Source organism: Symphalangus syndactylus, chromosome 2, assembly GCF_028878055.3.
Source record: "Symphalangus syndactylus isolate Jambi chromosome 2, NHGRI_mSymSyn1-v2.1_pri, whole genome shotgun sequence".
In the NCBI taxonomy this organism is placed as follows: Eukaryota; Metazoa; Chordata; class Mammalia; order Primates; family Hylobatidae; genus Symphalangus; species Symphalangus syndactylus.
In genome coordinates, this window is record NC_072424.2 from 34,588,482 (window position 1) to 34,613,800 (window position 25,319).

A 25,319-nucleotide genomic window follows, 5' to 3' on the forward strand; every position below is an offset into this window, starting at 1 on the left:
AGATAAAGAAATAGCTATCAAATAATCTGGTTATGGAAACGATATACTAAATGAAGATTTTGTCAAAAGAGTTACAAATCTCAAACAATACACATTTGATAAAGCCCACTGTGAAAGCATGGGCATTTTTGTTAATTGCCATGTTTAGTGTCCCTGCTTCTCTAAAACTACCAGGTACAGAACTTTTTCATTCGGTATTGTACTGCACAGCTATTTGGTCACCAATGAAAGATTTTATTACTTATATTTTTAAGGCAATTTGTGCTTTAAGTGAACAAGTATACATTTGTTTTTTTAAACTGTATTAAATAGGAATAAATCCTGAAAATATTTATACAGAGACTTCTTTTAGAAAAAGAAAAAAAAAAAAAACAGAAGAAATACACACAAAAGCTACAGATCCTAGCTCAATTATTACCTGCTGATAGGTGCTTATCTTGACTTCCCTGGTAAGACATAACACCATATACCTTTCCTTCTTAACCCTTACCACAGTTGTAATTTTATATTTATTGTGATTATTTGATTAACTAACATTTATGTCTCCCACTAAACTTCCCCTCACAGTTATCTAAATTTTTATTGTGCAATAGTCCCAAGTAAAGGTCTTATCTGTTTATTAACTAGTCTAGGGGTTCATTTGCATTATAATCTTTGGAAACATTCTGCCACAGCCCTGAACAATAATTTCAGAAAACACCACATTAATAATAACTATAATTTTAAAAAATAACATATTTTTAACTAATTAGGTAGCTTCCTGCCTTTTTTCCCTCAGCATAATGCTTTCTTTTTTTTTTAACAGGTGCTTGCCAATTAGAAATTGTTTTCAAATTCATTACATTATTCAGAAAACAATTTGGGAGGTAGATCATTACTCATCCTACAGATGAGTAAACAGACTCGTAAAAGTTAACTGACTTATCCAAGTTCCGTAAGTGGCAGCACTAGGATAAAAAAATATAGACCTTTAGGCATCCAGTCAGGTATTCCTTATACTACTTACTCTTCTCTCTCATAAAACTTTGCTTCTTCCTTCAGGAAGAAAGACTGAAGCTGCATTTTAAAAAGTCCTCTTGATTAAACTAATGTTGGTACAGAACAAGTGATTGACAGATTATTATAATGAATATGAAAGTTTTATTTCTATATCTACTTGTACCTTAATATTTTCTGAAAATGAATAAAATTTATACATACAGCTTTAGCCATCACATCATGCACTAAAGTTGAACCTGATAATATGATAAATATTTAACATTTCTAGTATTTTCCAGTTTATTACAAGATGTACAAAAAGTTTAGGATAAAAAATTATAAACAATTTCTAAGAGAAACTTTAAAAACTTTTAAATGATTAAATTTAAATTAGAAACAAGGACATCTAATTTCATACTTTAGGAAATTTATTATTCTTAACCAAATTTTTCCACCTGGATCCAATGTCAAACAATCATGATGAAACTGTACAATCTGAAACATAAATCTGAACATCTGTTGAAGCTGAGAATAACTTTGTTATTACTCTCTTAATAGCAGATCAACTCTCATTCAAGTGACACAAGTAACTAAATAGAAGAGGTAAGACATAAAATAGGTTTTAACAATTCATAAACATCTCTTTAGGGCAATTAACTCATTTTGGCTACTCCTTTAGATCAACAGAAAATACTTACCCAAAGATTGTTCTCATAATAGAAGGCATCTAGAAGCTTGACTATATTTGGGTGATCACAAGATGCTAATATATCAATCTCTACCATGTAATCTTCAAGTTCTTCTTCAGATTTAGTGTCAATCACTTTTGCAGCAGCTAAAACACTGGTCTCTTTATTCTGGGCCTGAAAATGAAAGTATCAGAAGTGTCACATTTCAAATGCACCATTTTCTAATTTTTTATTATTTTAATAGATTTTAAGTTTTAATTCATATTTAATTCATATTTATGTTTAGGCTGTCTTTTAAAAATAGTGTGTCAAGAGAATGAGAAGACAAGCCACAGACTGAGAAAATATATGCAAGACACATATTTGATAAAGGAAAGTTTTAGGTTCGCAGCAAAATTGCGTGGAAAGTACAGAAAGTTCCCTCGTGCTCCATGCATAACCACCCCCCCCCATCAACACTGCACACCAGAGTGATACATCTGTTACTATGATGAACCTACATTAACACATCATTATCATCCCAAGTCCAAAGTTTACATTACAGTTTGCTCTTGCATCTATGGGTTTCAACAAATGTATAATGACATGTAGCCATCGTTATAATATCACACTGCCCTAAAAATCCTCTGTGCTCTGCCTCCTCATCCCCTCCTTCCTCCAACCCCTGATCTTTTTACTGCATCCATAGTTTTCCTTTTGCTTTTCTGGAATGTCATATACTTGGAATCAGAGTGTGTACAGACCTTTCTGATCAGCTTCTTTCACTTAGTAATATGTATTTACAGTTCCTTAATGTTTTCATGGCTTAATAACTCATTTCTTTTTAGCACTGAATAATATTCTATTGTCTGAATATACCACAGTTTATCCATTTACTTACTTAAGGATATGTTGGTTGTTTCCAAGTTCTGGCAATTATGAATAAAGCTTCTATAAACATGTATGTGCAGGTTTCTGTGTAGACATGTTTTTCAACTCATTTGGGTAATAAACAAGGAGTACAACTGCTGGATCATATGGTAAGAGCATGTTTAGTTTTTTAAGAAACTGCCAAACTGTCGGCCGGGCGCGGTGGCTCACGCCTGTAATCCCGGCACTTTGGGAGGCTGAGGCGGGCGGATCATGAGGTCAGGAGATCGAGACCATCCTGACTAATATGGTGAACCCCTGTCTCTACTAAAAATACAAAAAATCAGCCAGGCGTGGTGGCGGGCACCTGTAGTCCCAGCTACTCAGGAGGCTGAGGCAGGAGAATGGCGTGAACCCGGGAGGTGGAGCTTGCAGTGAGCCGAGATTGCGCCACTGCACTCCAGTCTGGGCGACAGAGCGAGACTCCATCTCAAAAAAAAAAGAAACTGCCAAACTGTCTTCCAAAATGGCTGAAAGAGTCTGCATACACACCAGCAATGAATGAGTTCCTGTTGCTCCACATCCTCACCAGCATTTGGGGTTGCCAGCAAGCATGCGTTTCACCAGTCTAACAGCTACACAGTAGTACTTGTATCTTTTCAATTTACAATTCCCTGATGACATATGATGTTGAGCATCTTTTCATATACTTATTTGTCAAATCTTTGGTGAGATGTCTGTTCAAATCTTTTGCCCATTTTTTAACTAGGCTGTTCATTTTCTAATTGTTAAGTTTTAAGAGTTCTTTGCATATTCTGGATAACTTTCCTTTATCAAATATGTGTCTTGCAAATATTTTCTCAGTCTGTGGCTTGTCTTCTCATTCTCTTGACACACTATTTTTAAAAGACAGCCTAAACATAAATATGAATTAATGCATGCTATGGCTATGCACAGGGGACAGCATTTCAAATCACAGCCTCTGGTGGGTCAGACTGCTAGGATTAAAATTCTGGTTTTGCCACTTATTAGCTGTGTTGCTTGGGGCAATTTACAAAATCTCTCTTTTAGTTTCCTCATCAGTAAAAATTACCTACACCTCACAAGTTCGTGAGAATTAAGATAACATATATCTGCCAAGGAAAAAAAAAAGCACATATAAACATTTAATATACTATCTGGCATATATAGAAGTATTCAAAAATATTAGCTGTAATTATTATTACTATTTAATCTTCACAACAGCCCCATGATATATTATTATCTCTACTTTAAAGGGGATATAAATGAGCTTTGAGGGGTTAAAAGGCTTCCCCAGGTCATATAGCTAGTAAGAAGCAGAAACAGAATTTAAATCCAGGTCTGTTTCCAAAGCCCTTTCTGCTGGAGGTTGAAACCCATTTATGCTGGAGGTTGCGAATTTTTTTGTGTGAAATTAACCCATTTATGCTAGAGGTTACAAATTTTTTTGTGAAAAATCAGACCTTGGCAATTACCTTGGGCAGTAGGATATAAATAACTCCCACAAGCTTAGCGTTCCAATAATGGAACACTAGGCATAATCATTACCCATGAAGGGTGGCAGAATACACCACTTCAAACATGCCACTCTGACATAAGGATCACTTTGAGTGAAAGGCACTTGAAAAATAGCAGATGCAAGAAGGGCATTCTAATTTTCCACCTTTTCTTCCTGAAACTAGGAGATAAAATGTTCCTGTAACAGACGTCTTCTCTATCCCAGGAGAAAAGAAACATTCTTTGATAGGGAGTCATAGTCAAGAGAACTGTGTACAAACAGACCTTGTTAAATTAAACATCTTCCTTTAGCCTCCCCATATAACATCTACTTTTCCACAATCGCCTCTCTTCTTTCAACCTAACACAAAAGCATGTAGGTTTTGCCATTTCTCTATGACTTCATCTTCTTTTGAGGGCTCCCATGTCACATAAAACTTATATTAAATGTCTATGCTTTTCTCCTCTACTCTATCTTGTGTCAATTTAATTCTCGGGCCCAGCAGGGACGCTAAGAGGGTGGAGGCAAAGTTTTGCCTCCTCTATACCCTTTCCAGTCTCCCCATATTTCTATCATTTGGTCATTTTTCCTTGTTCTTAGTACTTTAACTTTCTCGTTTTCTTTCTTTGGTTAACTTCTCACCATCACTTATTATAAATAAAAGGTTTCCAAATATGTAGTAGATACTAGGATCAGTTTTTAACGTTAGGAATCAGATCTTAAAATGCTAACTAGGTTGTTTTTATAAGACATTTCAATATGATATATGTTAACATCACTTCAGCGAAACTGCACTTATTACATTAAAAACAGATACTAAATTTTTTAAAGTTAATAAATGTTTCAATAAATAAATGTCTAAATCTCACTTTTAAGAATTTATCAGGAGATAATTTCATAAAATAAAACTCATGCATATACAAAAATACTCATCAAAGCACCATTTGCAATAGCGAAAAAGTCAATCAGCCTAAATGTCCATTAACAGGAACCTGGTTAAATCATGCAGTACAGTTCTACAGTGAAAAATTATGCAGCCACTAAAATTAATTGACTGATGTCCTGGAGATTTTAAAGATGTATCTGTTATACTTGTGAATGGGCTGGCATGAAGGAAGAAAAATAACTCACACTAGATAACCTCCAAAATTCCTCATGGTAACAAATTCTATCATATATTGATTATACCAACAATGACATCATTTGGTTTAATATAAATAATAAAAGTTACATTAAAAGAATAGTGCCTCAAATTATTGCTTGAAAATAACATGATTACTCACCAGGATCTAGTTCTAAAAAACTCTAAAAAAACAAAACTGAAATAAATATTTACAAGTGTGTGACACTATTCTCTACACTAATATAACTGGGACATAAAGTATTTTTTAAAGAGAGCTTATCTACCTAGTATCTAAAGGCATAAAAACTCTTCACATAGGCCAGGCGTGGTGGCTCATGCCTGTAATCCCAGCACTTTGGGAGGCCAAGGCAGGCGGATCACAAGGTCAGGAGTTCAAGACCAGCCTGGCCAACACGGTGAAACCCCGTTCCTACTAAAAATACAAAATTAACCAGGCATGGTGGTGGATGCCTGTAATCCCAACTACTCAGGAGGCTGAGGCAGGAGAATTGCTTGAATCCGGAGATGGAGGTTGCAGTGAGCCAAGATCGTGTCATTGCACTCCAGCCTGGGCAACAGACCAAGACTCTGTCTCAGGGGAAAAAAAAAACTCTTCACATAAAGGCTTAATGAAATAACTAAACTCGGGGTCCCCAACCCCGGGGCCACAAACCAGTACCAGTCCATGGCCTGTTAGGAACCAGGCTGCATAGCAGGAGATGAGCAGCAGGCAAGTAAGCAAAGCTTCATCTGTATTCACAGCCACTCCCCATTGCTCACAATACCACCTGAGCTGTCTCCTGTCAGATTAGCAGCAGCACAGCTTCTCAGAGGAGCATGAACTCTTATTGTGAACTGTGAACCCTATTGTGAACTGCGTATGCGAGGGATCTAGGTTGTGCGCTCCTTATGAGAATCTAACGCCTGATGATCTGTCACTGTCTCCCATCACCCCAAGATGGGAACATTTAGTTGCAGCAAAACAAGCTCAGAGCTCCCACTAATTCTATATTATGGTGAGTTGTATAATTATTTCATTATATATTACAATGTAATAATAATAGAAACAAAGTGTACAATAAACGTAACACACTTGAATCATCCCCAAAACATCCCCGCATCCTGTCTGTGGAAAAGTTGTCTTCCATGAAACCAGTCCCTGGTGCCAAAGAGGATGGGCATCACTGAACTAAACAAATGTTAAAAACAAGAATGGAATAACAAATCCCAATCTTAATTTAAAAATATAACTTCTGTTAATAAAAAGATTTCAAATATCAGTCATGATCACCTAAAATCACTGTTTTTATCTTCATGAATCATCAATAGAGCTTGGCCACATTACATAAACAAATGAGGGATACTGGGAAACATAAGTTGTCTGAATGTTCCATACTGGTTTCATATTCTAAAAAAATTACGCCCTCATATTACTTTTGTTTGAACAGAAGGTATTCCCTGGGTGGTGAGTACAGGAATAATTTTTAAATCTTCATTTATTTTCTTTCTATATTTTTACATTTTCTAACATTATATAGTATTTCATAGTGAAGAATATATTTTAATACAATTTTTAGCTGAAAACTGAAAGACCAGCACAGAAAACAGAGATGATTTCAGTCCCACAGAGGTGTTAGTCAATCAAAGGCAAAAAAACAGACAAACAAACAAAAAACACGTAAGATAAATACGAAATGAATCTAAAAAAAAAGGAATAAAAAGAAAAAATAATCACTGGGATTGATTCTATCAATCTGGATGATTTCATCTCAAGGCTGAGGTATTCTTCCTCCACCAAAAGAAGAAGAGCCTAATTGTCCAGTGTGTAAGAACATTTAACCATAAAATGTAAAAAACTAAACAACTCAAATTGTTCATGAACAACTCAAAATGTTCATGAACATCCACTACAAGGCACTGGTCCAAGCTGAGGAAAACACAAAGACAAACAACACCCCAGTGAAATGTGCTCTAGAAAAGAAACGCAATACAGCCATCCCCTCTATCCCCAGGAATACATCCCAAGACCCCCACTGGATGTCAGAAACCTTGGATAGTACTAAACCCTATGTATACTATGTTTTTTCCTTGCATACATACCTATGACAAAGTTTAATTTATAAATTAGGCACAGTAAGAGATTAACAACAATAACTAATAATAAAATAGAACAACTGTAACAATATACTATCATAAAAATTATGTGAATGTGGTCTCTGAATACATCTTACTGTACTGTACTCACCTATTTTCAGACTGCAGGTAAATAAAACCGTGGAAAGTGAAACCTTGGATAAGGGGAAACTACTGCATAAAAATCTGTTAAAAATCTTGGTCAAATCTTGACCAAAAGAGTTGATCTGCTGAAATCCATTCATTCTTCCAACAAATACTTACTGAGTGCCTTCTATATGTTAGGTTACTGTTCTAGATGCTGACAATGTACAAATATTCAAAATCTCTCTGTGCTGGGGTACTTACAATTTTGGCAAGTGGACAGCCAACAAATAAATCAGTATATTAGAAATTAGTACTGTGGGAAAAAGTAAACTAATATGAAAGATGAGGAGGCTGGGCGCAGTGGCTCATGCCTGGAATCCCAGCACTTTGGAAGGATGAGGTGGGCAGATCACTTGGGCGCAAGAGTTTGAGACCAGCATGGACAAATGGCAAAATAATGTCTCTACCAAAAAATACAAAAATTAGCAGGGTGTGGTGGTGCACGCCTGTAATCCCAGCTACTCAGGAGGCTCAGGCACAAGAATCACTTGAACCCGGGAGGGAGAGGTTGCAGTGAGCCAAGATTGCACCATTGTGCTCCAGCATGGTTGACAGACTGAGACTCCGTCTCAAAAAAAATAAAATAAAATAAGATGAGGAAATGGGGTATGGGAGCACACAGGCCAGAGTTTACAACTTAAATATGGTAGTTAAGTTAGGTCTAACTGAGGTGGTATTTGAGCATATTAATATCAATAAAATTCAATGATTATTTTAATGTTTTTACCTACATAAATTGGAAATATTAGTATTTTGCAAAGAAATCAGTAAGAAAAATCTCAAATTATTTCAAGTATGTTATTCTATATAGTAATATCCATTGTGCTATTAGAAGAGGCACTGTTCTCTGCACTTTCCATTTAGTAACTTATTTAATCCTTGTATCAGTTGGGGTCCAGATAGGAGGAAAATCACATTGATTATTTTAATAGAGAAAATTTAATAAAAGCAATGACTAACTCTGTTGCTAACTGAAAAAATAATACAAAGGATCAGGGAGGTAACAACTACAGGCAAAAGCTACCACCCCTAGGACTATGGGAGCAAAGGGAAAAGACTGGAATTATTAAAATTCAGAAGCTTGGAGGAAGGGTTCCACAGAGCTGAAACTCAGACGGACCTCTGAGGAGACAGTGCTGCTCAGCTGGTGCTGTTGTCTCTGAAGAGGGGTCCTGTGAGACTGGGACCCAAACTTTTGAGGAACAGGGTACCAGCCAACTGGTGCTGGTGTTATGAAGGGTTATGATGAGGTTAGTTCTGCGAGTGTTGGAAAAACTACAAACTGTATTCAACAGCTGCTACAGAAAGAAACTGCTGATGCTGGAGCAAAAAAAAAACTTCTACAAGGGTGATGGTCAAAGTAACAAGAAAGCAGACAGGAAGTTCACAGGAAACAAGACAAAGGTATAAGTCATTTCTTCCCCCTCCTTGCAGCCTCCCTCTAATGCCCTATACTTTTGAAACACAAATGAGCTGCTAGCAAGGCAGAAATGTGATCTGCAGTCTTCGAACCAGCATCACAAAGCAAAGTATAGAAGGGCGTATTTGGAACTGAGATTAAGAACTGGCATAATCCTTCGAAACCTATGAGCAACACAGATGGGAGAGCTAAGGTACAGAGTAGAGTAAACGTTTGGGTAATAAATATCCAAAGTTCCAAAAAGCTATTAAGTGAAGAGAGGGGAAACTGCACTGAAGGAAGCATATACTTTTAGACTGTTGATAACTGTTATCTGTTTTAAATTACATGCAAATTATGGTGATCTTTTCAGTCCTACTAAGATTTTGGTAGGAACAAGTATCAACATTAAAAAAGAATAAAATTACTCATCATCATTTAGCAAACACACAGTTAATTCTCATTATTTGTGGTAGTTATGTTTTATAAAATTGCTGCAAGCACTGAATTAGTGACTACTGAAACATTGTTCATAGGGAAAACCATGCACATACACAAACCCCTCACACAGATTATTATATTCTTAAATCCTGAAAACAATTCATCCAGGGAGATTCTCCTTTCTTTATTTTACAAAAGAGAAATGAGGTGTATAAGTGTGAAGTGACTTGCGGAAGGCCATCCCAAAAACAGATGTCAGACTTGGGATTCAAGCCCTGTCCAACTGGCCCCACAGCCAGACCTTCTTGCACTTCACTACACTGCCCTCTGCTGTCTCCGTCCTCTGGTCATCTCTTCATGAGAGTTGAAATCAAGGCAGTGTCACCTTGTTCAAGTTCAGCTGGGAATGTGCTTGTCAGAGGAGTCAAATTTTTTTGCAGCTTTGAGCATACACGCAAATAACCAAGTAAGTGCCGCAAGTATAGATTTTAGGACTACAAGTAAACTTTAACAAGTAGGCAAATTCACAAACAGAAAATCTGCAAATAATGAGGATCAACTGTACACACTCTTTCCGTAATTTCTGTAAAATATTACAGAAATTCAAAGGATTATGTCATTTCCTGAATTCTGCAAAAGAGAAAGAAATATACTTTATATTCTCCTTATATTTTCTTCACATTCCCAAACTCTATTTTATTTATATTGTTCTGGTTATGTATTCAAAATTTAGTCACTGGTCAGTCAAAATGTATCAACAAAATGGTGTCAGTAATAAGTTAAATTTGGCTAAGTGTGCAGTTTCCAAAATGTTTTACCAATTCTCCGATCACACAGTTTTCCTGCTTATTTCAAGGACTTATTGACTCTGAGCAGCATGAATATGCAGAAACAAACACAACTGTGTAATAAAAAAGCTGAGGAAATGTGCATAGATTGCATAGTTGGAAAAGATGAAAAACAGAATACAAAAAGACAATTTCAAAAATATATTTTAAAATAAGACAAAAAATGTACTATGTCTGGAAATTAATTCAAGAAAAATAAAGACTTAAATAGTAAGGAAAACAATCCCATTTACAATAGCATCAAAGAGAATAAAACACTTGGGAATTAACTTAACCAAGGAAGTGAAAGACTTGTACAATGAAAACTAAAAAATCAATGCTGAAAGAAATTAAAGACATAAATAAAAACACATCCCATGTTCATATATTGGATGCTTAATATTGTTAAAATGTCAATACTACCCAAAGCAATCTACAGATTCAGTGCAATCCCTATCAAAATCTCAATGACATTTTTTGCAGTAACAGAAAACCCTATCCTAAAATTCACATGGAATCTCAATGGACCCTGAATAGCCAAAATAATCTTGAAAAAGAACAAAGCTTGAAGACTCACACTTCCCGATTTCAAACTTGCTACGAAGCTACAGTAAACAAAACAGTGCAGTCCTGAAATACAAACCAATGGAATAGAGACCAGAAAAAAAAAACTGGCATATACATGGTCTAATGATTTTTGGCAAGGGTTCCAAGACCAGTCAATGAGAAAAGGGCAGTCTTTTCAAAAAAATGGTACTGGGAAATCTGAATACCCACATGTGAAACAGTGAACTTGGACCCTTACCTAACACCATAAACAAAAATTAACTCAAAATGGACCAACGAAAAACCTAAATGTAAGACCTAAAACTATAAAACTCTCAGAAGACAGAATGAGGCAAAAGCTTTATGATACTGGATTTGACAATGAATTCTGAGATATGACACCAAAGCACAGGCAACAAAAGAAAACATAGAACTGGACTTGATGAAAATTGTAAAATGTTATACATTTTAAAAGACAATATTAGAGTAAAATGGCAACCTACAGAGTGACAGAAAATATTTACAAATCATATATCTGATGAGGATTAATATCTAGAATATACAGAGAACTCCTAAAACTCAACAACAACAACAACAACAACAACAAAAACCACAACTAGCCCAATTCAAAAATGGGCAAAGGAGCTGAACAGGTATTTCTCCAAGGAAGATATACAAATGGCCAATAAGCACATGAAAAGATGCTCAACGTCACTAATATTAGAGAAATGTAAGTCAAAACTATAGAAAGTACCACTTTACACCCACTAGGATGACTATTATTTTAAAAAAGAATGAAAAGAACAAGTATAGGCAAAGATGTGGAGAAATTAGAACTCTTGTTTTGTGCACAAATCGATGGAAATGTAAAATTGGTACAGCTACAGAAAACAATATGGCAGTTCCCCCCAAAAAATTAAAAATAGATTCCTACAAGATCCAGGAATTCCACTCCTGGGTATATACCCTAAAAAACTGAAAGCAGGGTCTCAAAGAGATACTTGTACACCCATGTTCATAGCTAAATACACAACAGCTAAAACATGGAAGCAATCCAAGTGACATCAATAGAGTGGATAAGCAAAATGTGTATATACATACCATAAATATTATTCAGCCTTAAAAAGGAAGGAAATTTTAACATATGCTGTGACATGGATGAATCTTAAGGTTCATTATGCTAAATGAACGAAGTTAGTCATAAAATGGTAAATACTGTATGATTCCATTTAATGAGGTACTTAGAGTAGTCAAAATCATAGTATCAAAAAGTAAAACAGTTGCCTAGGGCTGGAGGAAGGAAGAAATAAGAAGCTAGTGTTTAACAGGGTAGAGTTTCATTTTAAAAGATGGTAAGAGGCATGAGAATGGACAGTGGTGATGGTTGCACATTACGAATGCATTTAATATCACTGAACTAGACATTTAAAAATCATGAAGATGGTGAATCTTCATAGGATATAAAAAATAGTCAAGACAGTAAATTTTATGTGTATTTTACAATTAAAAAATTGAAAAATAAATGTGAACAAATTTTGTAATTTCAAAATAGCATTAATAAATAATGATTTGTTTTGCTCTAACAATTATCCTAAAAATTTAATCTAAAAGAATGTCATGGAAATATACTATGTGCATATGGACATCCATTATATGATGGAAGCATTGCAAAGCAGTAAGAAAATGACAGTCTTTAAAGTACATGGTGCTGGGACAACTGGGTATCTACATAGAAAAAATAAAATTCAGCCCTTACCTCACTCTGTAAGCAAAAATCAACACCAGTTTAATTACAGACCTAATGTAGAAGGCAATACCATAAAACCTTACAAAGATAACACAGCGGGATATCTTCACCATCTTGGGTAGGGAAGAATTTCTTAAGACAAAAACATTAGCCATGTAGGGAAAAGTTAATAAATTGGACTATATTAACACTTAAAATGTCTACACAAAAAAGAAAATCCTAAAGAGAGTGAAAAGATAAACCACAAAGCAGAAGAAAATATGTACATTATATATAACTGACAAAGGATAAGTATCCAAAATATATAATGACCCCCATAAATCATTAAGAAAAAGAAAGAGAGCCCAAAAGACTAACAATCACTTTAGAGAACAGGAAATCCAAATGGCCAATAAACATATGAAAACGGGCTCAACCTCATTAGTAATCAGGGACGATATTACTTCACATTCACCAGGGCACAGACAAAAAAAAGGGGGCCAGAAGAAAGATTCTATCAAGGTTAATTTAAAGATCCAAAATCAGATATGATATGCTAGTTTCTTGGCCATTCTTTATAAAACTTTGGCAGGATACTCTGAAATAAATTATGTAATATTACTTTATCTTTAAATGTTAATAAGCCATAACACAGACCTTTAAAATTTTAAAGAGACTTTATAAAGCTCATGCCATACAACATACCAACTTGAAATAAAACATGCTTTACAAGCAAAAATAAAATATCTTGGCTGGATACGGTGGCTCACGCCTATAATCCCAGCACTTTGGGAGGCCAAGGCGGGTGGATAGCTTAAGCCCAGGAGTTGGGGACCAGCCTGGCCAACAAGGCGAAACCCCATCTCTACTAAAAAATACAAAAATTAGCCGGGTGTGGTGGCAGGCGCCTGTAATCCCAGCTACTCCAGAGGCTGAGGCATGAGAATCACTTGAACCTGGGAAGCGGAGGTTGCAGTGAGCCAAGATCGCGGCACTGCATTCCTGCCTGGGCAACAGAGTGAGACCCTGTCTCCAAAAAAAATTAAAATTAAAATTAAAAAATAAAGTATCTTGATTTCCAGTACATTTCTTCAAAATTGAAATGCTAAAATGACAACATACAAAGAGAAATGAAATTTATTAACTTTGCTCACACCTTCCAAGAAAGGAGGAAGGGATGGAAGGAGGGATGATTCAAATACCTTCCCTTTCTAAAGAAAGCACTCAAATTAACTAATATTTCAGCATTAATTTATAGGAAGAAGTGTGAGCTGATAAGCTGGTAAACTGGAAAAGTTGATCATCTTATAAATTAAAAGAACAATAAAATATTGTTTTTATACTCCATATGTACATTCAGTAGTTATAGCCTTACAGATAAAAAACAGGTTAGTAAGAAACACAGGGATATAAAATAAATGCCCTGGTCTTGACATTTTTCTTCCCATTATCTTGAGATGAGATTATCACTTAAAAACTACTTCTGAAAATGATTTCTCTTTAAGAAAAAAATATATATATTCACTGAATCGATTAGTTCTTTTCGTTAAAATTTTTTCTGAAATTTCAAAACCATCTCAGTTCTCATTTTGGTACATAAAAGTGACAGATTTTTATAATAAAAAGGCAACATTTCATACAGTAACAGCAATAGCATCTTATATTCAAGCAGAAGTATACCTTGACATAGAGACACTACTGTGGCAAAATAAGAATTAACTGCTTCTGTTACAGAGTTGTGTTAAAGATCTGTGTGAATTTAAATACAGATTTACAAATAAGAAACATGGGAATAAAGTAATATGCCACTTTATCTAGAAGTCTATGTCAGCACATAAACAATAACTTTCTGGTTGAAAACAGAAAACTAAGAAGGAAAGTTTAAAACTTTAAAATTGTGCCAGAAAATATACTATAAAATAATTCACTAAATTACTAACATTTCCAATGTCAAGTTATTTAAAATTGTTCAGGAAGGATTAATCAACATAATTAGACAAGTGAAAAAAACCAAGGTACAAGTAAGAGAAAATCCTTAAGAAAAGAAAATGAAAAAGAGAAACAGATAATGAATGGATAAATGGATGAATGGATGGATAGACGTGTGTAATAAAGTCAGCATAGCAAAATATGAACAGCTGTAGAATCTAGGTAGTTGATATGTGTATGTTCTCTATACAAATTTTTTTACATATCAACATTTTTATAGGATTGAAAAACTTCAATGTTGAGGGGAAAATAATAAGAGCACTCAATAAGGTTAAGATATTATAGAATAGTAATTAATAGCTTTCTTATATCCAAACAATAATTGCAAAACATAATGGAAGAACTATCCCATTCAAAATAGTAGCTGAAAAGATAAAATATCAAGGAAAAATTTAACAACGAAATGCAGAACTTATATGAAAAAATATTAAAATTTTAAGAGATAATAGTTGTTTGCTGTTGTTGTTTGAGACGAGGTCTTGCTCTGTCACCAAAGCTGGAGTGCAGTGGCACAATCACAGCTCGCTGCAGCCTCCACCAAGTTCAAGGGATCCTCCCACTTCAGCCTCCCCAGCAGCTGTGACCACAGGCGAGTGCCATCATGCCCAGCTAATCTTTTTTACTACTTTCCATAGGCATGGGGTCTCGCTATGTTGCCCAGGCTGTTCTTGAATTCCTGGGCTCAAGCAATCCTCCTGCCTCAAACTTATAAAGTGCTGGGATTATAGGCATGAGTCACTGCACCTGGCCAGAAAACAGTTTTTACTGAGGTCTTGGGGCAAGCAAAAACAGAGTTTGTTCATTCTGTTTATCTTCAACCTTTGTTTTCTAATAAATTTATTTTCTAATTTTAAAATACCTCCATGGATCAGGAAAAAGAATTAAATAAATGAAAAGCAATCTACATTGTGGAAAAAGGACCTCATATCCTACAAATCATTAAGGAAAAAATAAATAACCAAAAATTTTAATAGACAAATGAATAACACAGATGAATCCTGAAAAATTACACTCAACCAGTGGTGCTGATTTTGCCATCCAGGAGACATTTGGCAATGTCTGGAAGTATTTTAGGTTGTCACAAAGGGGTAGGGTCAGGGATGCATCCTACAGTGCATAGGACAGCCCTCCACAAAAAAGAATTATCCTGTCCAAAACGGCTGTAGTGCCAACACTGAGAAACCCTGTGCTAAGTGCAAAAAGCCATACATATTAAGAATACATATTGTATGTTTCCGTTTACTAAAAAATTCTAGAAAAGGCAAAATTACAGAGCCATTCCGAAAGCAAGTGAGGGCTATCTTGAGCTTGGTGTGGGAATAGAGACTGACTGCAAAATAGGCACATGAGAACTTTCTGGAGGTGACAGAAAGGTTCCAAAGCTGGATTGTAGTAATGGTTGCAAAACTATACAGATTTACTAAAACTCACAAAATTATATGGGTGAATTTTGTGGTATATAAATTATACCTCAAAATAGAGCTTTTTTTTTATTTGGGCAAATAACCAGGAATTCCACCAAAAAAAGATACCCAAACATTGAATAAGCACATAAAAAGGCAATCAACTTCATTAGTCATCAGGAAAATGTAAATAAAACCACTTACACTCAACAGAATGGCTAACAAAAAACATTAAAGATAGTATTAATAACAATACCAAGTGTAAGTGAAGACACAGAGCAACTGGGAAAACTCCCATACCCTACTAATGGGAGTGTAAATTGGTACAACCGCTTTGGAAGATATGTATAACCTATGACCTAGAAAATTCCTTCCCAGTATATATCCAACAGAAATAATGGCACATGTGCACCAAAATGCACAAGAATATTCATGAATCGTATTTTTTGTTTTTTTAATTAAAAAAATTTAAGGCTGGACATGGTGGCTCACACCTGTAATCTTAGCAGTTTGGGAGGCCGAGGTGGGCGGATCACTTGAGCCTAAGAATTTGAGACCAGCCTGGGCAACATGGCAAAATCCCGTCTCTACAAAAAGTACAAAAATTAGCTGGGCATGGTAGCGGGTGCCTACAGTCCCAGCTACTTGGGAGGCTGGGGTGGGAAGATCACCTGAGCCGGGGGAGTTGATCGCGCCACTGCACTCCAGCCTGGATGACAGAGGTGAGACTCTGTCTCAAGAAAAAATAGTAATAGTAAAACAAATAAAGATGGGTCTCCCTATGTTGCCCAGGCTGGTCTTGAACTCCTAGGCTCAAGTGACCCTCCCACCTTGGCATTCCAAAGTGCTGGGATTACAGGCGTGAGCCCCTGCACCAGGCCATGAATCATATTTTTAATATACAAAAAGTGAAAACAATCCAAATACTACAGAATGGATAAACTATAGTATTTCATAAAATACCATAAAGCAAAGAAAAAGATCAAATTACTACTACATGCAACGACATGGATGAAACTCACTCATATGTTTGGCAAAAGAAGCCCAACACAAAGTAATATATTAAATGATTACAGGATTAAAAGAATCAGGTAAATGATTATATTTATATGAAGCCCAAAAACATACCAATAAGATTGCAGTAGTCTGAGTAAGAGATGACAGCAGCTTTGACTAGTGAAATGACAGTGAAGAAAGAAAGAAGTATTTTTGAGAAATATTTAGTAGGTAGAATTAACAGGCCTTGGTGTTTAATTAGGTTTGGTGGGGAAGGCAGCAACAGGTGTTAAAAATGACCTCTAGGTCTCTGGCCTATGCAACTGGTAGATGGAAGTGGTAATTACTAAGTGGGAATACAGAAGGAGCAAATTTATGGCTGATATCATGAGCTGAATTAGTTCATGTTTTGGACTTGCAGTTTAAGGTATCTGTGAGACATCCAAGCAGAAATCTCTAATAGACGGTTGGATGTGTGGATCTGGAGTTCAAAAGGGAGGTCTTAGGGTAGAGATAGAAATTGCATTTAGATGGTAATTGAAGCCATGGGAGAAGACCGGTTCTCTTAAGAAAAGGAGAAGATGGCCTATACCCAAGCCCTGTGGAATTCCTACACCTTAAAGTCAGAAAGAGGAAGAGCCAGCAAAGGAGTGTGATGAATAGACACAGAGGTGGAAGGAAAATCAAGAGTATGGTGACTTAAAAGCCAAAAGATGGGCCGGGCGCGGTGGCTCACGCCTGTAATCCCCGCACTTTGGGAGGCCGAGGCGGGTGGATCACGAGGTCAAGAGATCAAGACCATCCTGGCCAACATGGTGAAACCCTGTCTCTACTAAAAAGAAAAAAAAAATACAAAACATTAGCCAGGCGTGGTAGCGGGCACCTGTAGTCTCATCTACTCGGGAGGCTGAAGCAGGAGAATGGCATGAACCCGGGAGGCACAGCTTACAGTGAGCCGAGATTGCGCCACTCTACTCCAGCCTGGGCGACAGAGCAAGACTCCAACTCAAAAAAAAAAAAAAGCCAAAAGATGAACTTTTTAAAGGAAAGAATGGCCAAGTATCTCAAATGGTAATGATAGGTCAAGTAAGATGGTAAGTGTCCCCTGAATTTAGGGACATGAAGAATCTTAAGACCATGACAAGAGTCATTATTGGGGGAAGTGGTGGGTGGAGGCTGTCAAATAAATAATACAAGAAAATGTCACAGAACTGAAGGACATAAGCCTTTGGATTGAAAGGACTAACCAAGAGCCCAGCAAAACCAAAGAAGAAGAAAAGACCTATATCAAAGTACATCACCACGAACAGAGGATAAAAGAAAAATCCTAAAGGCTATTAAGAGAAAAAGATGGAAAAGGATCCAGGAAGCCAAATGGCATCAGACACTCAACAGCAACTCTTGAAGCCAAAAGATAATGAATGGAAGAAAGTCTTCAAAACTAACGAATTCTAAATCTTAAAAATTCTTTAAAAACTTACTTTTGAGCTAGAATTATATATATTAAGTTGTGACCTTATAATAAAGACGTATTTAGACAGGCAAGTTCTTAAAAAATATGTTTTCCACGGATCCTTTCTCAGAAGGCCACTAAAGGTTGTACACAACAAAAACAAGGAGGAAATTCTAACAGGAAAAACAAAGTATTTAAAACATCCTCGAAGTAGTTTGTGTTCCCAAGACTTCCAGGGGAAAAAAACTGTAACTCATTATCAAGATAGTAAAAAAGACCTAAACAGAGATAAAACATGCACAGGTGGGAAGACTCAATATCAAAGAGAGGTTAATTTTTCCAAAACTGATTTATAAATTCAATGAAATCTCTCCAAAAAAACACAGATTTTTTGTGGCACTCAACCAGGCTAACTCGAAAATGTACATAGAAGCCCTAAGGGCCAAGAATACTACTAAACTATGTTGAAGAAGCAGTGGCAATTTATTTTAATGCTTTCCTAAATAAGACAGTGGGATACTGGTATAGGAACACATAGATCAATGAAGAGAACAGAGAATGCAGAAACAGACACATGCTACATAACAGGGCACTGCAGAGCAGTGGGGAAATATTTTTCTTCCCAGCAAATAGTTCTGGGACAATTGTGTATCCATATGGGGAAAAAAATGAAACTGGACCCCTACCTCATACCGTTTACAAAAATCTATTCTAGGTAGATTGTAGATCTAATTGTTGAAGAAAAGCAAAATCATAAAGCTTTTAGAAGATAATATAGAAGATTATCTTCATGATCACACGTTAGGAAAAAATATCTTAAACATAACACAAAAAGCATCAACTGTAAAGGAAAAAACTGACAAATTGGACCATGTTAAAGAATTCATAAAAAGACACTACAGTGAGAATGAAAAAATAGGTCTCAGAATGAGAATATATTTGCAATAACTATCACCAGCAAATGGTTAAAATTCAGAACACATATATTGTACACACACACACACACACACAATCAACATATAAACAAAAAGACTTCAATAGAAAAATGAATAAGAGACCTGAACACAAAAGAAGAAATTCAAATTACCAAAAACATATTAAAAGAATTACTTTTAGTAATCTGTGAAAGGTGAATTAAACGCACAATGAGAAATGTAACACATTATCAGGCTGTGAAAACTTTAAAATTCTGACAATACTAAATGTTAGCAAAGATGCAGGGCAAGGAAATTATTATTATTATTATTATTATTATTTTTTGAGACGGAGTCTTGTTCTTTCGCCCAGGCTGGAGTGCAGTGATGTGATCTCGGCTCACCGCAAGCTCCTCCTCCCGGGTTCACACCATTCTCCTGCCTCAGCCTCCCGAGTAGCTGGGACTACAGGCACCCGCCACCACGCCCGGCTAATTTTTTGTATTTTTAGTAGAGACGGGGTTTCACCGTGTTAGCCAGGATGGTCTCGATCTCCTGATCTTGTGATCCGCCCGCCTCAGCCTCTCAAAGTGCTGGGAATACAGGCATGAGCCACCGCGCCTGGCAGGGCAAGGAAATTCTTAAACTGCTGGTGGGAATGTAAACTCGTATAGTTTGGCATCATCTGGTAAAATTAAAGATACGCTACCCTATAACCTAGCAATTCCATTCCTGGATTAACCCTTAGTGAAACTCATGCATATGTGCAACTACCATTTTGTGTAAGAGCCAAAAACTGGAAGCAACCAATATATCCATTAACAGTACAATAGTAAATAATTGGTGATATCATCATATAATAGAATACAATGCTACAACAAAAAAGAACTACAGCTCCATGTGATAAAGATGAACCTCACAAACATAATACTGACTTTGAAAGAGGCAAGACACAAAAGAATATGCTCAATATGACTCCATTCATATGAAGTTCAAGTGCATACAAAACTAAATTTATAACATTTACAGATATAATCCTAGATAGTAAATGATTAAGAAAAGCAAATAAATGAATAACTTAAAGATAGGATAGTGGTTTCCTTTAGGGAGAGAGAAGGTACTAGATACAGAAAGGAGGCAAGAGGGATTCTCGGATGTTGGCAGAATTCCTTGACACTGACGGTTGTTAATAATAATTCACTTTATTATCTGCTAAATGTATATATTTCCGTACTTTTTAATACAAGGATTATATATTTTACTATTTTTTAAAAGGCACACAGCCATCAGTTGTCATATAAAAATTACTTTCATCCAGCACACAGCCAAGAGTTTAGTTTCAACTGGTTTAATAGATAAAATAGCTTTCTAGAAATGCAGTCCAATTCATAATCTTATGTCATTCTTTTTTTCTGTTAAAAACAAGAGAAATCCAGCCGGCGGAGGGGAGAGGGGCAGTGGCTCACGCCTGTAATCCCAACACTTTGGGAGGCCAAGGCAGGTGGATCACCTGAGGTCAGGAAAGACCACCCTGGCAAGCATGGTGAAACCCCATCTCTACTAAAAATACAAAAAATTAGCCGGGCACGGTGGTGCGCGCCTGTAGTCCCAACTACTCCGGAGGCTGAGGCAGGAGAATTGCTTGAATCTGGGAGGCAGAGGTTGCAGTGAGCCGAGATTGTGCCACGGCACTGCAGCCTGGGCGACAGAGAGGGACTCCATCTCAAAAACAAAAACAAAAACAAAACAACAACAACAAAAAAAGAGAAATCCAAAGATAAAATATTGTGAAGGATATTACATATCTTCATTTATATATCAAATAATACTATTTTTAAAAGAGAAAATAAATTTAAAGTAGTGAAGCTTTTTCAGGCAAGGAAGTAACTGTTAAATGTGTACAGTGCTGGACTGAGTGGAAGGAATACAACAAGTATACGATGGAAGAATGAAACTAAATACACAACATGATTACCTATAGGTTACACATCCCAAATCTGAAAAATCTAATCTGAAATGCTCCAAAATCTGAAACTTTCTGAGTGCTAACATGACATGATGTTCAAAGGAAATGCTCACTAGAGCATTTTCAATTTCGGCTGTTCAATAACTAAGTATAATGCAAATATTCCAAAATCCAAAAAATTCCAAAATCCGAAACACTTCTGGTCCCAAGCATTTGGGAAATGGGATACTCAACCTCATCTCTATTTACAATATAATCTTTGTAACAGTTACTAATTTCTGTAAGCAAATGACAGTTAGAATCAAGTTTATAAACAGTTTTCTACTACATACTACTATGTACAATGTTAAGGTTCCATAGCTTTTTCCCCCAAATATAAGGAAGTTTATAAATCCTCAATTTCTACGGAATCTTGAAAAACAAAAACTTTTAGAAAAAAGAGGCCATAAGAAGTCAGATAAGTTTTAATTTCAAAATTTTTTTTAAAAACCCATACCCTACTCCTTAGAAGCAGAGTAGTGAAATGAAAAAAGAAAAAATAGTGCCAGCCCATGCTCTTCAAATATCATACTAAAATACAGTCATCAAGATCACAGAAATTCTCGACACAATTTTATAGTGCTCAAATAACTACATGAAATAAGATTCCTGTTTTTCAGAAATTTTTCAATTAATGTCTCAGTATAGGAAGATTGATCACATTTTGCAGAAAGTCTCATGAAAGAATAACACAGGGCTTTAGTATCTCCACACAGTCTGCCCATGCCATCAGAAACCAACAAAATGGTTTATTATCTTCTTGGCTCCTTTTCCTATCTCATCCCATATTTTCCATCTATGAGTTCTAAATGTATTAACGGTAATTTCTACCATTTACTGAGCTCTTTCCATGTGCCTTATATTTATTATCTTCTTCAATCCTCACACTGAGGATGTCTTATGGATGAGCAGTTAGGCATAGGACAAATAAGAAACTTGCTCAAGGTCATATGCTGCTATTGAGTGAGAGAGCTAAGTTATATTCCAACTCCAGAGCCAGTGCTCTTACTACTAAGCTGTTTATATTCGATAAAACATATTTACACCATGAAAACTGCCCATAATCACCTACCACCTTCTAACTACAAGATTCTAGGTGCCTTGAGGATTTATTTTTGCCTTTCCAGGCTAATTACATACTCACAAAACTTTAATGGGTGAAAGAATCTAAACTCCTAAGAAAGTTAATATTATGGCTAAGAAAACAGAGGTCCAGAGAAGTTAAGTGTTTTGTCCAGGATTACAACGCTGGTTTGTGACAGCCAGCACTAAAACACAACTCTTGATTCCCAGGAGTGATCTTCCCACTACACTGAAGCCTTGCATCTTATGTAGCTCTTGCTGAAGCCCATACTCTACCCTCCACACAAATAACAAAGCTTATTTTGCCAACTTCCACAGCATATGATAGCTTCCACGACAGCATTCATATGTAGGTAAAACACATTCTTTCATTTCAACAAATAAACAGACACATCACTGTATGCTAAGGCAGTGAATGAACCCAAATATGTATCATAATTTTGGCCCTTAATTTTATTATAGAAACATAAACATATTAACTGTAATAAGTGACAAGTGCTATAAAAGCCATGTGAACAACGTGTTCCGAAAGCACACAGAAAGTAGATATTTTAGCCTGGATAAAGAATGAGGACTGGGGTTTTGACAAGATGCATTTGAGGCAGGGCAAAGGCAGAAGTGTAATAGTGCTTAGAAAGTAGTACGCAGCCGGGGAAGGTGGCTCACGCCTGTAATCCTAGCACTTTGGGAGGCCGAGGCGGGAGGATGACCTGAGGTCGAGAGTTCAAGACCAGCCTGACCAACATGGAGAAACCCTGTCTCTACTAAAAATACAAAATTAGCCGGGCATGGTGGCGTATGTCTGTAAACCCAGCTACTCGGGAGGCTGAGGCAGGAGAATCGCTTGAACCCGGGACGGGGTGACTGCAGTGAGCCGAGATCGCGCTATTGCACTCCAGCCTGGGCAAAAAGGGCAAAACTCCGTCTCAAAAAAAAAAAAACGTAGTAGGCAAAATGCTCTCATTTCTACCAGTGACTGTTAAAATAAAAAACAATACTAAATATGGGCTCAGAAGACCTGAGTTCAAGTCTAGGCTGAGACTCATGTGACTGTGAACAATTTCAGTATCTTCATCTGTGAAATGTGGACACTAATACTGACCTGCCTACCTCACAAGATTTTTGTGGGGCCCAAATTATTTGAAAGTACTTAAAAACTTCAAAGTCCTGTATAAACGTAAGTTATTTTCTCACGTTTTCACTTCTAAGCAACCCTGTGGGTCCTTCCCCTAAACGCTGTCTCATAAAAAATTCGCCCTTCAGGATGAAAATACTCCAATGACATCATTCATATGCTCCTTAGGAGATAGTAATAAATTCATTTCCTTTGAAGTTTGAAAGAGTAGACTTTATAACCCTGTCTCCCTTTCCAATCGCTCTTTAAACTCCATCCAGGCCCCATTTTGTTCCACTGTAAACCCGACTTCTTAGCTACTCCTTGGATGATCAGCCAAGTTGCATCGAACCGTAACAGTCAGAAGAAGGAGCAAGAGACAGGAAAGGGACGAGGGGAGCAGAAGTCCTCCCGCCACTCCAGGCCAGTGGCTGTTTCATCTTCGCAGTACAACTTCCCGTTTTCCCCCTCTTACCTTGTACACTTTCCCAAAGGCTCCGTCGCCCAGTTCTCCTATAATCTCCCAAAAGTCTTCGGGGTTCAGGTCCCTCTTCACGTGTTCGTACTGCTTCTTCTTCTTCTCGCTCCCCAACTTGAAGATCTTACGGAAATTGAAGAAGGACATTTTTCCTCCCAACACAGAGTTCCTTGCACTTAAGGACTAAAAACAATAAAAGGCAAAGTTTCTCTTCCCTGCTCTCCCGCGCGAGCCTGGCTGGCGGCGGCGGGCGCGGCGTCCCTCGACCCCCGCAGCTCCGGCCCGGCGGTCCCGGGAGAAGGCGGGGCGGCGACCCGGGCTCCGGCCCGCGGTGGGGGTGCTGCGCGAGCGGCCCCTTCGCCGAGCCCGGCCCGCGAGCCGCGCGGTGGGCGCCTCGCCTCCGGCTCACCCTCCGGGAGCGGCACCTGCCCGCAAGCTCGCTCCCACCCGGCCTGGTCCGACGGGTCCGAGCGGTCAGGACGCCCGCGGCGGCGGCTTAGGCCCGTGTCACGGCGCGTCTCCAGGGGCGGCGGCCACTCCGGGAGAGAGAAGCGGCCGGCGGCCTCGGAGGCGGGCAGTCGAGAAGCCGAGCCCTCCCGCCTCAGGCCGCGAGCTTAGGGTCTCCTCCGCCGCCGTCCGCTCCCGCGGCGCAAGGCCCGCGCGTCCCCTCGGGTCTGGGGCGCCGCCGCCGCCTCCGCCGCCTGGCTCCCTCCCCAGCCCACACAGCCTCGGCCTGGAGCGCGCGCCGACGCCGACTCCGTAGCGCGCCCGCGCGCTTTCCCGGCTGCGCGCCCGCCCGGTCACGCGCCCTGCTCACCGCGCGCTCGCGTGGGGGCGTCCCCTCTGGCCCCGCGCACGCGCGCTGCGTCCCGCAGACTGGCTGCCCCCGAGGGTTCGCGTGAGCGGAGCACGGGGCTCGGGGTGCGGGGGACTGGTGTGATGGACGCATTTGTTCTTTGGTCCCTGACGATTGTTTCTCATTTGCCCTCCAAGCCCCAAATCCTGTCAGTCCACGGCCTTGGTGGAGCGGGCCCGTGGGACGACCCTGTTGATTGTGCTAGCGGATGTTGCCTCCATTCTGGATCTGGGAAAAACTGTGGAGTGAAAGCCGGACCTGTTAGGGTTGGGACCTGAAAGCGGACTTTTTCGCTCTCAGACGGGCCCCAGGTACAATGAGAGGGGAGTTTGTGTGGTGGTTGTGAGCTTGAGCTTTGGAGAGAGAGATCTGTGACCTTGGGCAGGTAACCTCTCCGAGCCTCAGTTTCCTCGCTATAAAATGAAGATCCTAATAGTCCCTACCAGAAGGTTGTGAATGAGGCAATAGATGGAAGCCCTTTGCCCGGCCCCTGCACCCGCAAACGCTCAATCTTAGTTCTTACTCTTGTGTTTTAAGTGTGCAGGCAAGATAGATATAGATACATAAAAATTGTTTAAGACCACTTCTCTTTTTTTCTTTCTTTTTTTTTTTTTTTTTTGAGACGGAGCCTCGATCTGTCGCCCAGGCTGG

The 25,319-nt window shown here is 38.0% G+C and overlaps 1 protein-coding gene across 2 annotated transcripts in view; it reads right to left on the minus strand.

The window, feature by feature from the left end:
* The window catches only part of SLK (STE20 like kinase), a 62,760-nt gene extending 38,210 nt beyond the window's left edge, over nt 1-24,550 (minus strand). Inside the window, exons 1-2 of one of the 2 annotated variants that reach the window (XM_055250031.2) lie at nt 23,810-24,550; nt 1,677-1,841 (exon numbers count right to left, since the gene is read on the minus strand). In XM_055250031.2, coding sequence (XP_055106006.2) covers nt 1,677-1,841; nt 23,810-23,959 — 315 coding nt within the window. In that variant the 5' untranslated portion in view covers nt 23,960-24,550. The remainder of the gene's footprint in view (nt 1-1,676; nt 1,842-23,809) is intronic. The other variant, XM_055250041.2, reaches the window with a different exon arrangement.
* Between the last annotated feature and the right edge of the window lie 769 nt (nt 24,551-25,319).